Source organism: Argopecten irradians, chromosome 2 (genome assembly GCF_041381155.1).
Source record: "Argopecten irradians isolate NY chromosome 2, Ai_NY, whole genome shotgun sequence".
NCBI classification, from domain to species: Eukaryota; Metazoa; Mollusca; class Bivalvia; order Pectinida; family Pectinidae; genus Argopecten; species Argopecten irradians.
Window position 1 is genome coordinate 16,828,559 of NC_091135.1, and position 14,477 is coordinate 16,843,035.

A 14,477-nucleotide genomic window follows, 5' to 3' on the forward strand; every position below is an offset into this window, starting at 1 on the left:
CAGATTCAACATGTTTGGGTATCAAAGTGGAACAGATTCAATATATATGGGTATGCAAAGTTGAACAGATTCGGCATGAATGTGTATCAAAGTGAAACAGATTCGGCATGAATGTGTATCAAAGTGAAACAGATTCAAATATATGGGTATGCAAAGTTGAACAGATTCAGCATTAATGGGTATCAAAGTGGAACAGATTCAGCATGTTGGCTATCCAAAGTGGAACACATATACATATATATCCATTGTTTAAAACATATCTGTCATCATTTTAGTAAAGTTCAGTAAGGTTAATCGAGATAAAAAGCAACTTAGAAGATATGATCACTATAATAGCTTTGTCAATGAAAGTAATTATGATGTTGTGGAATGCAAAATGATAACTCTGTACAAGATACATATGTAAATTGTTCTATTTAAGGAAGAGTAACATTTTAGGGTAGCAAGATGTTTATCTTCATACGATCTATATGTGGGGTGGTGTTATGTTTGGTGAAATGACTTTTTCATAAAATTTTCATTCAAAATAAAGCAACAGGCAAGAATTTATCTTTGACAAGTCTTTAGGTTCCATTGTCATCATCGGGTTTATAGTTTGAAACTACTTAACGTGAGATCGCTTTCTGGGGCGGTATCACTAATATAACGTAGACCACTCACTCTTCTGGAGCCTATCATTCCTTATACTGTAGTAACCATGTAAAAATAACATGTTTATGTGATTTGTTCTCATTTGCTTACAAATTGATTCTTTATGAGCCAATCAAATTTATTTATTATTCTAATTCGTTTTCAATACAAAAAAATCGCAAAAACATAATGATAATAAAAAATGAATTACAAAATCTTAATCTCAATTTCACAAAAAGTACAGTTTTTGATCCAAAATTTTTTAGTCAGGTAAGAGTCCAAAGTCATGAAACTAAGTTATTTGTGTGTTTGTACAGATCAAATCATTATTGAAATACGTACAATATTTATGAAGATATGAATGCTTGGCTAGTCACATAACTACGACGCTTTCATTCTTTGCAAACAAACAAAAACTATCAAATGCACTTGTCTATATGAACAAAAGGGACTTTATTGATACATTACATATATCATTATACATGAACAACAACATTTGATTTATGCAGAGACAACATACATGCAATTGACGTTTCTAGTACGTGACATTCCTCTGAGATATAAGGAAACAGATTTACAAGGTCTTATTTGGTCGCGACATCATATCTAATTGTATATTTGTGAACAATTGTCACAAAAACATATTTTTTGTTGGAGACAAGAGAAAGTTTCGATGATTTTTCAAAATACGTTCGCTTGCACAATATCCAAATATCGTTTCAGCACGTCTGTTCTCCCATAAGAGTTTGGAGCAAGTGATAGTTTACAAAACTAATTACAGTATAACTTATACGCAGTTTTACCAACTAAATTGACTTTGACGAACATGTTCATATTTCAGGCTATCATAGATTATCACCTATTATAATGGCATTCCTAACTAAGTCATACAGTAGTAGCGAACGCATTATGTAATAGAAACTTAAATGGAATAATAAATATTATATGGTAAGCTTTATCATAAAATGAAATAATATCTCATGATCTTGATCATTATGTTATAAAATGAAATAAATAGGCTCATTGTTTCGATACACTCTTAAGTGACCGATATTGAGGATCCAAATGTTCCGAGAAAAGGCGACTTCATGGAAGCATATTGTTTTTATTTCTATTGTCCACATATGTACTGCATACCCATCCGGCCAGGTTTGCCTACAAACCAAATAGAATTACATTATAGCTATGACTTCATTATATTTTTTGCTTTGCTGTTGCTATTTCATTACCAGTATGACTGGTTATAATGTTGGTACCTAGTTTTACCATTCTGCGTTAACTTCATTCAGTGTCTCCTTATTCAAACAGTCGTAAACGTAAAAGGGATAAACATATTTGAATCTCAAAAAGACCAATTTAATACTATTTTCGTCAAGTTTGAAACAGCTTTAAGAAGTTTTTGTACATGACTGTATATCCTTTTTGTCCGAGCAATATATATTTATGTAATTACCTTATATATAATGCCGTCGAAGTAATGTTCGTTACAGGAGCCGATTGTAAGTGGGCTTTGACTACGCAAAAGTGTTATTGGATCTCCTGTCTCTGCTGTAATGACAAAACATGAAGTTTATTAGAAACATATTACTTACAATTAAACAAAATGCTGTTTTTTTTTCTCGCAAATGTTGTCGAACTTACACTCGTATACTTGAATATATCTGTGCAAAGCAGTAGTTGAAAAAACTCCTCATTTTTGTCTTTTTTACAATTCTTTTTCAATCAAAGTTGACCAAGGATCTAATACTGTTATATATTTTGGCATTTTTTTTTATTTCTCAATGTTTACCAATATTTTTTTAAATTGTAGATTTTGTTGTTGTTATTTTTTCAAACTTCATTTTTACAATCTAATGTTATCATGTATTTTTTAGTTACATTCTTTAGTATTAATAGATGCAGTTTACATTCCAGTAACAGCAGAATAAAAAATTATAAAATTTAATACTAAATAATTGCGCTGAATGGCATAGTGACCGTTATGGTTTTAAAGGCTTATATCATGTGACGTAAGACTTGGAATGACGTACTTGCTAATGTGACGTTCTTCGTATACACTTCAGTAGCTGCAGAAGGATCCGCAAATTGGTCACTTAGAGGAACCACTGTGGCCTGTAGGTTACGGCCGTCGAAGATATACCGCACCCAATTCCATGATCCTTTCTGAACACAAATATTGCAAATTAATATATTTTTTTAACTTCGTACTACATAAGTAATTGAGATGCCTATGACATGAATATTAAACTATACAGAAACAAAGTACTCTATGAAATGTTCATAACGTACCTTAAATTTGACTGTCATTTTGATGATCGAGTCATAATCAGCCTTGGCGTTGTCGTCTGCTACGAAGAGTAATGTTCCATCAATATTACTGACCATAATTCCTATGCTTGGGCGGTCGACGATATCTGAGCGACAATTTGTGATCAGAAACTGCTTTCTGTCCCCAGTGCTCTCAGATTTAAATATGACAGTCAAATTGAAATGACTCAAAATGTTGCTGTTCCCAGCGTAGTGGTGAATTTTACTGGAAGATTGTTTTGCCGTGGAGAAGTATCCGAGTCCATTGTGCCTATCAACTCCTTTATCCTTCTTCAGACCTCCATTGGAGCTAGCATAGTCTATTACCATTTCTGGATAACACTCTGTAAATAAAAGCGTGGTTTACTTATGCTGTTCGTTCTGGCTGGTACAATAACGTACAGGTTTGCACTTAGTTATAAAGATATGATGTCTTAGACAGATACTAGCATTTTCCTGTTTCTTCTAGATCTCTACATAGCAAAGTCAAAAGCAGATAGAGAAATAAAACAATATAGCTAGTAAATATATAATAACTCAATTTCGGGTCAACGAGATATTAACAAGCAAAATTTGCATTGGAACTTCTGGTAAAATGAAAACCACAAAGTGTTTGTTACACGTAACTGAATTAAAGGGGACTGACCTGTTGAAGGGATATAGCTCTCATCATTAACACAGTCACATTTAGTCTGATTAAAAATGGTTCCTCGGGCACAAAGGGCGGTAATTTTAATATCGTTGATCACATATTTATCCGGACTTCCAGGAACAGCACTTCTTGTACACATCTCTACAACAATAAAAACAAAGATTTCATATCAATTTTAGGACTACATTAATGAAAACAATACAGGTTTTAGCACCTAAGTCAAAATAAACTTCGACTCTCTCCTCCACTCTTATAATGTAAATGGGGTTAACCAATACAAGAAATATTTAAAAATAATTCATTTTCAAGATTCAAACAATATAAAGAGGATAAAAACGACTTATTTCTACAATTGAAGATTTACACTGAAAACGTTTCATTTAAACATCGTTCTAAATGTTTCTTAAAAGAATTGTTTTAGTAACAAAATGATGTATGCGTTGTAGTAACAAAATGTACCTGTTGTAGTAACAAAATGTACCTGTTATAGTAAAAAAATGTACCTGTTGTAGTAACAAAATGTACCTGTTGTAGTAATAAAATGTACCTGTTGTAGTAACAAAATGTACCTGATGGACTAACAAAATGTACCTGTTGTAGTAACAAAATGTACCTGTTGTAGTAACAAAATGTACCTGTTATAGTAACAAAAGTACCTGTTTAGTAACAAAATGAATTGTTTTAGTAACAAAATGTACCTGTTGTAGTAACAAAATGTACCTGTTGTAGTAACAAAATGTACCTGTTGTAGTTTCTGTTGCTATTGTGGTGGTGAAATTTCCACTGGATTCTGTTGTTGTCTCCACAGGGGTATAGGCCGGCGGACAATTCCATCTGCACTTACTTCCACTACTGATTGGCACACACTGGCCGTCAATGTACTCGTGGTCCCGGTTACAGCACGTGGGCATGGACACCCCATCGACACATTTGTAATACTGGGCACAGAATGGTCCGTTTTGATAGGAAGGAACCGCATCTGCTGCGGCACATTTGTCTGGAAAAATAGATCCACAAATATATGTTTTACTGTAAACGCCAGCATTGGTGACCTGGTTATACGCTGCTTCAGCAGTCAACTCAAGCACTAAAAAGTATCCTTAAATGTACATATCCTAAAAAATACTAATGGTAGCGGCATACAGACGAAAATGAAGAAAAGAAAACAACACGTCCCAGAAGTCAAGTGAAATCAGCAAACAGCTTGATTTTAAACATATTTTTATTGTCGTTAATTATTGACAATAGGGATTGGAGTTTTGCCAACTTAGTAACGTCCTCCCCCGAATACTTAATATGAATATATACATAATGGACAGCAATGAACTAAAAATATTCTGTTATAAGAATGAAGGAGAGAAGGGAAAGATGGAGGAGTGTGGGAGAGGAAAATAGTTATTTGTTAAATTATAATTATTTGTAAATGTGATAATTGTGTACATAGTTATTTGGCTAGCTGGGAAACACCGATCGATTACTTTCTTAAAACGTTGTCCATTAAACACATTCCATAGAAAACATTACACTGTAGATCCACTCAGAGCAATTCCTTTCCTTGAGAATCTTCGACTTCACCATCCAGCAGATACAACTGATTTATACCACTGACATATGTTTTGTATTAATTAACTAAGATACAGGGTATGTATAGGAAATGGGGTAGTTTGCTCAGAATGTCAAAATCTGCAAGTACTATCAATAGAAATTTGGACTGTCTATGCAGTGTTAAGGTAAGCATCATTTTCTAAATCTGCATCTTCTCTTAGTAATGAATTTAATGTGATGTCACAGGGGTACAAATGTCTGTCGTATAATGTGATATTTTGGGCATGTGAATCCATATTCACAGCGTGCTGAAGGCAAAATATTGGATCTGAAAAGATCGTAATTCAAAGTACTTGTTCTATTTCTTAATCTACAATGGAGAACATTAAGCCGTCTAGTACCACACAAATCGGTTTTCTGGAAGGAATGGGTTTTTTTTTTAATATGAGGTAGCTATGTTAGGTTTTATATTATAAAAGAGGGTTAATTTTCTTATCTCTCTCCGTTTAGATAACGGAAGCCATCCAATTTCTTTATAAATGAACTCTATTTTGGTATATATTGGTAGTCCTGTAATAATACGAGCGGCATCAAGTTGTAAATTTTCAAGATTATTGGAATTGGCAACACCACAATTAATCCAAACTTCAGATACATACTCTATGATAGGTCTTATCGTCTAGATTTTTCTGCTTAGTAGAAATTTCAATTGACGAAGTGTTGCTATATATTTCGAAACCTTCTTTATAATTTCATCTATGTGTTCAGACAATTTAGCATCGCTATTTTAGATTACTCCAAAGTGTTTTTGTTTTCGTGTAATTTCTATAACTATATTGTTGAATGTAAAAAGTAGCTGGAAAGGGAGATTTGAAAGAGATACTAACATGATTTCTGTCTTTGGTTGAAATATCATTAATATAATAAGGAAAAATAGAGGTTCTAGGATAGATCCGTGTGGTACACCAGCATTAATATTTTTCAAAGAAGAATTGGATGTATTTATAAAAACAGACTGTTTTCTACACGACAGATAATTAGCTATCCAGGTAAGTAATTTTTCGATTATTCCATATTGTTGAAGTTTATAGAAGAGGCCTTTATGCCAAACTCTATCAAAGGCTTTGGAAAAACAAAAGCTTTGTGTTCATAATTTTCTAAAGACAGAAGCATGAAATGATATAATTCTAATAGCTGATGTGTGCAAGAGTGTTTTGTTAAAATCCTGATTGTAACTTGTAAATGATATTATTTTGGTTGAAAAAATGTAAAGATGTTTGTATACTAAACGCTCAAAGAATTTTCCAATACAACTTAGCAATGAAATTGGCCTGTAATTAGATAAAATGCGTTTATCACCACCCTGAAATATAGGCATAGCATTTGCTATTTTCCAACTTTCGAGATAGGAATAGGTTTGAAGGAACGCATTAAAGAGGATAGACAAGACAAAGGTAGGGCAATCTCGTTACTAATCAATTTTAACATTCTATGGCTTATTCCGTCAGGGCTTGTTTGTGTATTTAAACGTAGGTAGGTGTTTGCCTTGGTCATCTATTGTCGATTATGGATGGAAAGTAATAGTTTAAAAGGTTGCATTTCAGTGTGTCGTTAAAAATATAGTTCGATTAATGTTCACGATATCGGGGAGATTATACGGTGTTTTTCCCCTTTAAGTAAGAGTTTAAGTAATTTCCAGTATGTTTTGAGCCAGAATCGGAACTATCAATAAGGTTATCTATGTTTTCGAAAAATATTCAGTTATCTTTTCTCATCTGTTCCCAACAATATTGTACAACATAAGACGACCTTCAATATTTTTTAAGATCGTTAACAAAGAACAAACTGTGAAACTCACACCTAATCCCACATTAACTTTATTTATCTTCCAATCTAACTCTAGCGAATCCACTTGACGTCTAATTATAAACTTTTTTTTGCTTTCTTTGAGATTTCAATAGTGAAACGAAGATGTGTGTTATTAAGGGGCCTACACGTGGAGAAACATTGGTCATCCACAGCCAATTCCACATAACTACATTAACAAGATCTATATTGTAATATCTGAAAATATCCAAGGTAAGATTTGACACTGAGGGTGAGTAAAAGAGGTTCGCAATTTGTTCTGATACTGGTTTGAATTTGTTGAATCGTGTTATTCACATAAAGTAGTGCTTTAAATCAGATGTAAATTGTTCTTTTTAATTGTCTAAATAAACCCCGAGAGCTATATTTAGTAACCGGAATCCTTACCTGGACATGTGCTTTTTTCCCTCCTAATACAGGTGAGTCTTGTCTGGGACCATACCAAGCCTAGAGGACAGGTGTACAGGAACGCCTGGGTATACTCATCTGCCCCAATATGTTTATAACACGAGATGTATTGATGGCAGGCCTCGCTATACTCCGCATAGCACGTGTCCGTATCCTTGGAACATGTATTCATACATGCGTTTTCTGCAGGTGCAAACAATATTCTGGTATACAAAATGTCTGTTCCAAACATGATACATATTTACTGCACTAGGTAAACGTTACAGAACGGAAAAATATTTCACCATGATAGCGCAACGACGTATGTCTTATCAACATACCTTCCAGTAGCAATTCACACACGAAATGATAAGAAGATAACAATCCATGGGAATTATTATTTCAGTAATTGAATTATAATCACTTATCTTTTTTTATTCCAAAGTCCAAAAAAGCATCTTTTCGAAGTTTTTCTGAAGGTTTTGCTACAAAAAGTAACCCCTGTTCAGATCGTGTGTGATACCAATATCTGCTGTACCAACGATGTTCATATCTGCGGGGCCATTTTAAACTTCAAGGCTAAATTCAAACTGCTATTATCACCTACTTTTGTAACTCTCTACAGCTTTTTACAAATATTGATAGGCCTTCCCTAGTTAGAAAGATTAATTTTAAAATATAAAGCATTGTTGAAAACATGAATTCAGGAGTGTTTGGAATCTGTTGTAAATTTACTATATATAAGTGTACTTATAAGTATAAGTGTACTTACTGAGTCTCTGTGTAAATATGTATAATATAAGTGTACTTACTGAGTCTCTGTGTAAATATTATAATAGTGAATATCTCTGTAATTCCTAGTGTACTTCTGAGTCTCTGTGTAAATATTTATATAATTTAAGTGTACTTACTGAGTCTCTGTGTAAATATATATAAATGAATTACTTCGTCTCGTGTAGTGTACTACTGATCTCTGTGTGAATATACTATAAAATTAATGTACTTACTGAGTGTCTGTGTGAAGCTGGGTGTATCTAGAAAAGAGAGACACATCGCACATAAAATCGATATATCCTTGATATACATGTAAATGAATTCAATTTTTTTACTGTGTTTTATTCCAATAATAAAGTTCAATTCCATAAAATACATATAAGTCTAATCCACCATTGCTATATGTATAGTACTATTTTTTTTAAAAATAGTACAATAATCTTTCAAAAACAAATAAACAAAAAATTGGTGACTTGTGTACTAGCCTTTTACATGTAATCTTAAATGAAACAATACCAGCGGAGAGACATCTATTAATCCAGGAAAATAAGGAGCTGTCAAATTACAATGATGTTTATTTGTTTCTTCTGTATAGTACTGTATCTTGCTTTCGTTCTCTAAATGAGTGCAGTGATATTGATACGTACTTAATGGGTTAGATTGTACCGGATGTGAAAAATAAAACGACACAGCAAATATTACTGCCAAGGCTCTCTGCGTAATCGTGACCATTCTGAAGGTATTTCTGAAAGGAATAGAAAACAAATTAACAAAAACGAAACAATAGTAAATAGAAATGAATATTGAAATACCATCACAGTTCTAACAAAATCACGATAAAGAAGTGATTCTATCGTCAAAACCTGAATTTGTGAAATGAAGAGTGAACCTCAATTTAATCTCTCAAATGGATCAACTGACACCGTTCCATTTTTATTTGTAAATATCATGGATTTCAACGCTAACTCTCTTTGAGACTCTGGTTCTATTTGCCATGTACTATTGCTCAAAGGTTTCATGTATAGTTTATTCTTTGTGATATTATGCCTTTTCAATCCAATTTCAGTTTAATCCTGCTCGCTGGAGCACATCACGTTATTTTCCGGTATGTACATGCATATAGTTGCCTTATTTGTAATGCTTAAGGGATGATAAACTAGTTCGTGTCTATAACTCTGATTTTAAACGACTGTGTCATTCTAAAGCAGACGGTAATCTTTTAACCTTTATACATTGTAATTCTATTAAGATATAAACAAGAAACAGGTTTAAGAACTTGTCTATCTCTGTCAGCAGGTCTAGTTATAAATCTTACCCCATCCCAATTGACCTTTGCTATGGAAGAAATAAATCTTTTTTATCACTATATTCCGTATCGTTTTATCACAGACTGTATATTCAACGAACTGTTGGATATAATTAACTAACATTCAGAGCTAACAATTTGATTTCCGATATATAACTTTGACGCTAAGTACATATGTACTTTTACAAAATAATCATAATATTACATTAATCTGACTTAATGACTTTATGATTTAATTCATAGGTACACCTACAGGTGTTTACCTTAGATGAGTAATCATTGTTATCATGAAGTTGCTTTTTCCTATTGTATTTATAAAACGTTCATTTCTAAATAATCATTGATGTAACTTTTCGGGTTATGAAATAAATTGTAAACTTTTTTCAGATTCACACACTTTGTTATATTTTCTAAAGTTTGCTATATTGATGAATTAACGTCCAATCAGGCTACCATCGTATACAGTATTTGTTTAATTATACTCTACCTTAGCAGAAAATTAACATGCGCAAAGGTGGAAGAGACACATTATGTACCAACTACTGATTAGCGGTGTAGCATATGATGGTCTGCATTGTGTTTCCTTGTAGTTTATTTATATCCAGCACATATTTCGTCTTTGCCTTAATATTTCTTCTTAACAAAGTATATACAAAAAGCTCATTTCTACTCTTTATAGTTTTCGTTGATTACATACGAGTGACAAACATTATAAATATACCGTTAAAGTTAATATAGGATGTGATTCCTTGATGATGACCGTACAAACGGACTGGTTCATGACATCAAGGAAACAAGTAAATCAAGCACCTGACGTTACCACGTCATACAATACCTACGTATACATCTCACAACTAATGGAAATCAATGTGCATATATTACGTTTGTAAACTCTGATGGAAAATATAAACGTATTTGATTTGGCCAGTATTGTCTTACCTATATCTAAAGTTTTATGGTAGCAATCCTACGGTTTGTACGACAAAGCGACCTTATGAACAATTTGTATCCCATTACTGTAACATAATTAGTAAAGGTAAATGCAATAAATGCTTTATCGACAAGAATATAGCAATATGTATTTGTCTTGAAAATAAACACAAAGGTATTGCAAAAAAGTTGATATATATACAGAAATTATGAGGAAATGACGAATAGTTACTACTGCTATATCAATGTTTTTGTGATGTCGTTGCACGTGGTATACGCCCTACGCCTACACTAATTGTTACCGAGAATTTCTACATTTTCTTCTTTCGTTTGCAAGTAGATGTATAAGGCATAATATTTCATTTTTCTTTGTTTCTGACTTTCTGATTGGTCTATTCATTTTTTGCATTCCACATGAAAAAAAATCTGGGAATGGCGCGAAAATCCGACGTTATCGTGACGTCACAATAGAAACATTAACGTTGTATTGATTTGCCAAAAATAATCCATTGGAAAAATCAATGGAATCGTACGTGTAAACGTATTTCATTTTATAAAGTAGCGTTGAAAATTAATTATAAGCATAGAAGTCACTATCTTTTAATTTCATCGGGTTATGAAATAAATTTTGTTTGCAAACTTTTGTGAGAATCCGCTACGTGGATTCACACAGTTTGCAAACAAAATTTCTTTCATACCCCGATGAAATTAAAAAGATAGTGACTTCAATGCTTACATGTTAAAGATTTAAAAGAAAGACATCAAAATTCTTACTTTTGTAATTGCACATTCTATTTACATATCTAATACGCTTATGTAAATAATAATTACAGTTTAAAGACAGTGATCTGTTATTGCCCAGACTCATCAGTATAATAAAACGAGATTTCGTTACCTTTGTTTGACGCAGATGTAACAGAATGCATGATGTATGTACATTTTCATTGTAGATATATCATGTAATTAAGTGGCCCATTAATCAGATTAAATTATCACTTAAGAGCCACGAGCAAATTCTGGGTTAAAGACCAGTACGACAATTTAAATATGTTTTTGTCTGAAGATATATAAAGATGTTCACGTCTTCCCTGGGTTTAAAAAATTTATTTTCTTAATTTGCACGTTGTTGTTTAACGATTTATAAACGTAAACATATTTTCTTTTTTGAAGTTATACATGTTTATAAACATCAACGTATTTTCTTTTCTGAAGTTATACATACGTATTACTTTTCGTATGTACCTGACTTACTATATCATAAAACCAATTTTATGAAACATTGGCACTCGAATCCAACATTGAGCGCTCAGAATAGAATTTTGTCCAGGTCACTGGATGGCTGGTTAATTATGAATTTCTGAAGTATTCTGACAAGTAATTATCCATAGATAACTATGATATAAAGCTGGAAAGTCATATTCAAAATATCAAATGAGACAGTGAAGATTTAAAAACACCAGACTTTCAGATTTATGTAATATGAGAACCTGTATTTTGGTTATTGAGCATGATAGCTTATATTGACTCAGTAGTTATAATTTTTATCCCAAAACTGTAACACTGTGTTCTATGTAAAATCATTTAGTTGATTGGCCCCGTAGTACAGCACGTGAAATCTCAAGTTAGACAGCCCTGATGATGTTGTGATTGACGGTCAATTAAGTTGGTGTCACTGGCCGGAAGGTCAGTACATATGTAATAATGTCTGAACGACAACAACATGACTATTGTATATACATCACAACAATAGCACCACAAAACATTCATATGTACTGACATTTCTACATGGCGGGAAGTACAGTTATTGGTTACTTGATTCTACAGAAAGAAATCTTATATTTACAATTGATACTATGGGTATATCAGCATAGAGCGCAACAAACTGGATGGATAGAGGAAATATCTGGATGCTTTTTATTCAAAATATCAAGCTAACTTAACCTTTAAAATGTCGCATAGTCATTGGCGTTACGAGGAATGAGTTAAATTAAATGTCAGAGTTTTCCTCTTCACTAATTCTTAGTAGAGAAATTTTATCAAAAATATTGAATAAGTTATGTAAATGATCAGCATACATTTGCAAATCATTAAATAAAGATAATAAATCATTTTGCATACCAATGACTTCAAACATTAAAGGATGGGTAAGAAACTTTTATATACCGGAGAAATAAGGTTTATATGATAATTAACATTATATATATATTATATTAACATGATATGAAAAGGGATGTAATAATTACTCTCCTTCGTGACCATTATGTTGTCTTACCTAGAGTCCTATCTGTCACAATTATATTAGTTTCAATATAAAAAAAGAAAACTCAACAGTAATATTGCATCAACGTTAGGTTGAAATGGGCATTAGTTGTAAGTAGATCTACATTCGTAGGTACTCATGCATCATGATTATCTGGAAGAGACTCCAACTAGCAATACAAGAGACTGTATCAAACGTAATAAATTATCATGGTACAATTGGAATCACTCGTTTATAACTTTATAGAAGATAAAATTGTCTAGTTTAATAGTAAAAAATATCAAGATATGAAAACATAAGAAGCCGTTTAAAATGTATCTGATTAATACAGTTATAAAAGTGAGTGTTAATGATCTTACGTAAGGTTCACTTACCTGTGTGATCGAGTCTGTGACTACCTCACCAATAATCACCGTGTGTTGGCACAGACACTATATATTGTCACTCAAACCGACAGTCTGCCTCGGGCTATGGCGAGGTGGTAAGTCTGCCTTCGGCAACGCACTCCAAGCCTTCATTTTACGATGAGACATTTCGCCCCGCCCAACTTGTATTGTATATGTCATATTTTATGGGGAACATCGCACAACCTTTTATGCTTCATTTTCTTTTCCCTATACAAATAAATTATCTAAATAATTAAAGCTAAAAGCACTTAAGAAAACAATTTTTCGAAAGCATTTTATTGTAGTAGCTTTTTCAGTTTTGCAATTATAACAATACTTTACAATTTAGTACGGAGCGTTTTTGAAACGGCCCCCAGTAGAAATTCTAGGCATGATGGCCAATGAATAAACAACATTTCTCTGACGTCATTATTTTGTTTGTAAAGCGTTAATTCTGTTATAGATAATACAAAATAGATAGAGACCTCATTTAAACCACATCTATGTGAACAGGACGAAGCGTGTGTACGTCAGAGGATATAGAAATACATGTAAACCTCCATAAAATATCGTCACAACTGCCACCACAAAACATAAGTTTTAATCAAAAGTCACTACAAATGAGAAAAAACTTAACGTCATCATTTTTAACTCCGTAATGAAAAAGATGGTAAATAAACAAGCAAAAACATCTGATATATGAGCGTAATATCACGACAGATGACATCATTTATATCCAAATTTTACAATGTTCTACAGAGTCTATCAAAGGTGGAAATGTGGTAATCTTTTCCAATGTCTGACATTCAATTACTAACCCTTTATCACTTGCTCAGGGTTTATAAGATGAGGAAATTATTGACCATAGTTCGATGTTTTGTCTCAGGGAAATTTTTCTCCACAATTTGATGTAGAAACGGGTAAAAATGAAGGATATGGAGGGGGTAAGGAAGAGGAAAGTTGGTTAGGAAGAAGAGAAAGGATAAGATCCTAAATTTAGTAACCTTTTACGACCATGAATTAGGGGCGGCAGGTACAATCTGACGTCCTACCTACAGGGCCAATGATGACAAAAAATAATATACTAGAATAATTCCATTGATTGTAAAGTAACTTCTTAAAGGAAGTAATCCTCTTGTTTGGTGTACTCGTAGTGTTTTAGATATAAGTTTGAATAACATTGATATCAACAGCGCCTAAATACAATACAATACAATATTAAATACAAATTACACTGTGTACCTTTGGATGTAATAGGTAGCCCTACAGCGCTTATTGCACACAATTGACATCTCGTATTTTTATCAGTTAGTAGCCACGTGCTTCAATATAAAACGCTTAGAAAATGATTTTTTTTAATTGATTGACCAATAAATCAGCATACCCCATGGAAAACAGTAGACTGAGTAAACCGACCCACATTGAGAACCCTCC

The 14,477-nt window shown here is 32.7% G+C and overlaps 1 protein-coding gene across 1 annotated transcript; it reads right to left on the minus strand.

The window, feature by feature from the left end:
- Window positions 1–1,059: 1,059 nt before the first annotated feature.
- LOC138314634 (protein PIF-like) lies at window positions 1,060–13,167 on the minus strand. The gene is made up of 10 exons (XM_069255070.1): window positions 13,032–13,167; window positions 8,809–8,906; window positions 8,395–8,421; window positions 7,388–7,591; window positions 4,332–4,586; window positions 3,584–3,730; window positions 2,920–3,281; window positions 2,661–2,793; window positions 2,084–2,178; window positions 1,060–1,785 (listed from the first exon to the last, which is right to left on the minus strand). The coding sequence occupies exons 2-10, from the start codon at window positions 8,891–8,893 to the stop codon at window positions 1,717–1,719; spliced, it is 1,377 nt and encodes a 458-aa protein (XP_069111171.1). The 5' UTR covers window positions 8,894–8,906; window positions 13,032–13,167; the 3' UTR covers window positions 1,060–1,716.
- Between the last annotated feature and the right edge of the window lie 1,310 nt (window positions 13,168–14,477).

Excerpts from the sequence above, each read along its gene's own strand:
- LOC138314634 (XM_069255070.1), bottom strand. The coding sequence starts at position 8,893 with ATGGTCACGATTACGCAGAGAGCCTTGGCAGTAATATTTGCTGTGTCG. Across the intron at positions 2,794-2,919 it reads AAATGACAGTCAAATTTAAG|AAAGGATCATGGAATTGGGT; the intron begins GTACGTTATGAA and ends ATTTGTGTTCAG. Across the intron at positions 2,179-2,660 it reads GAAGAACGTCACATTAGCAA|CAGAGACAGGAGATCCAATA; the intron begins GTACGTCATTCC and ends TTGTCATTACAG.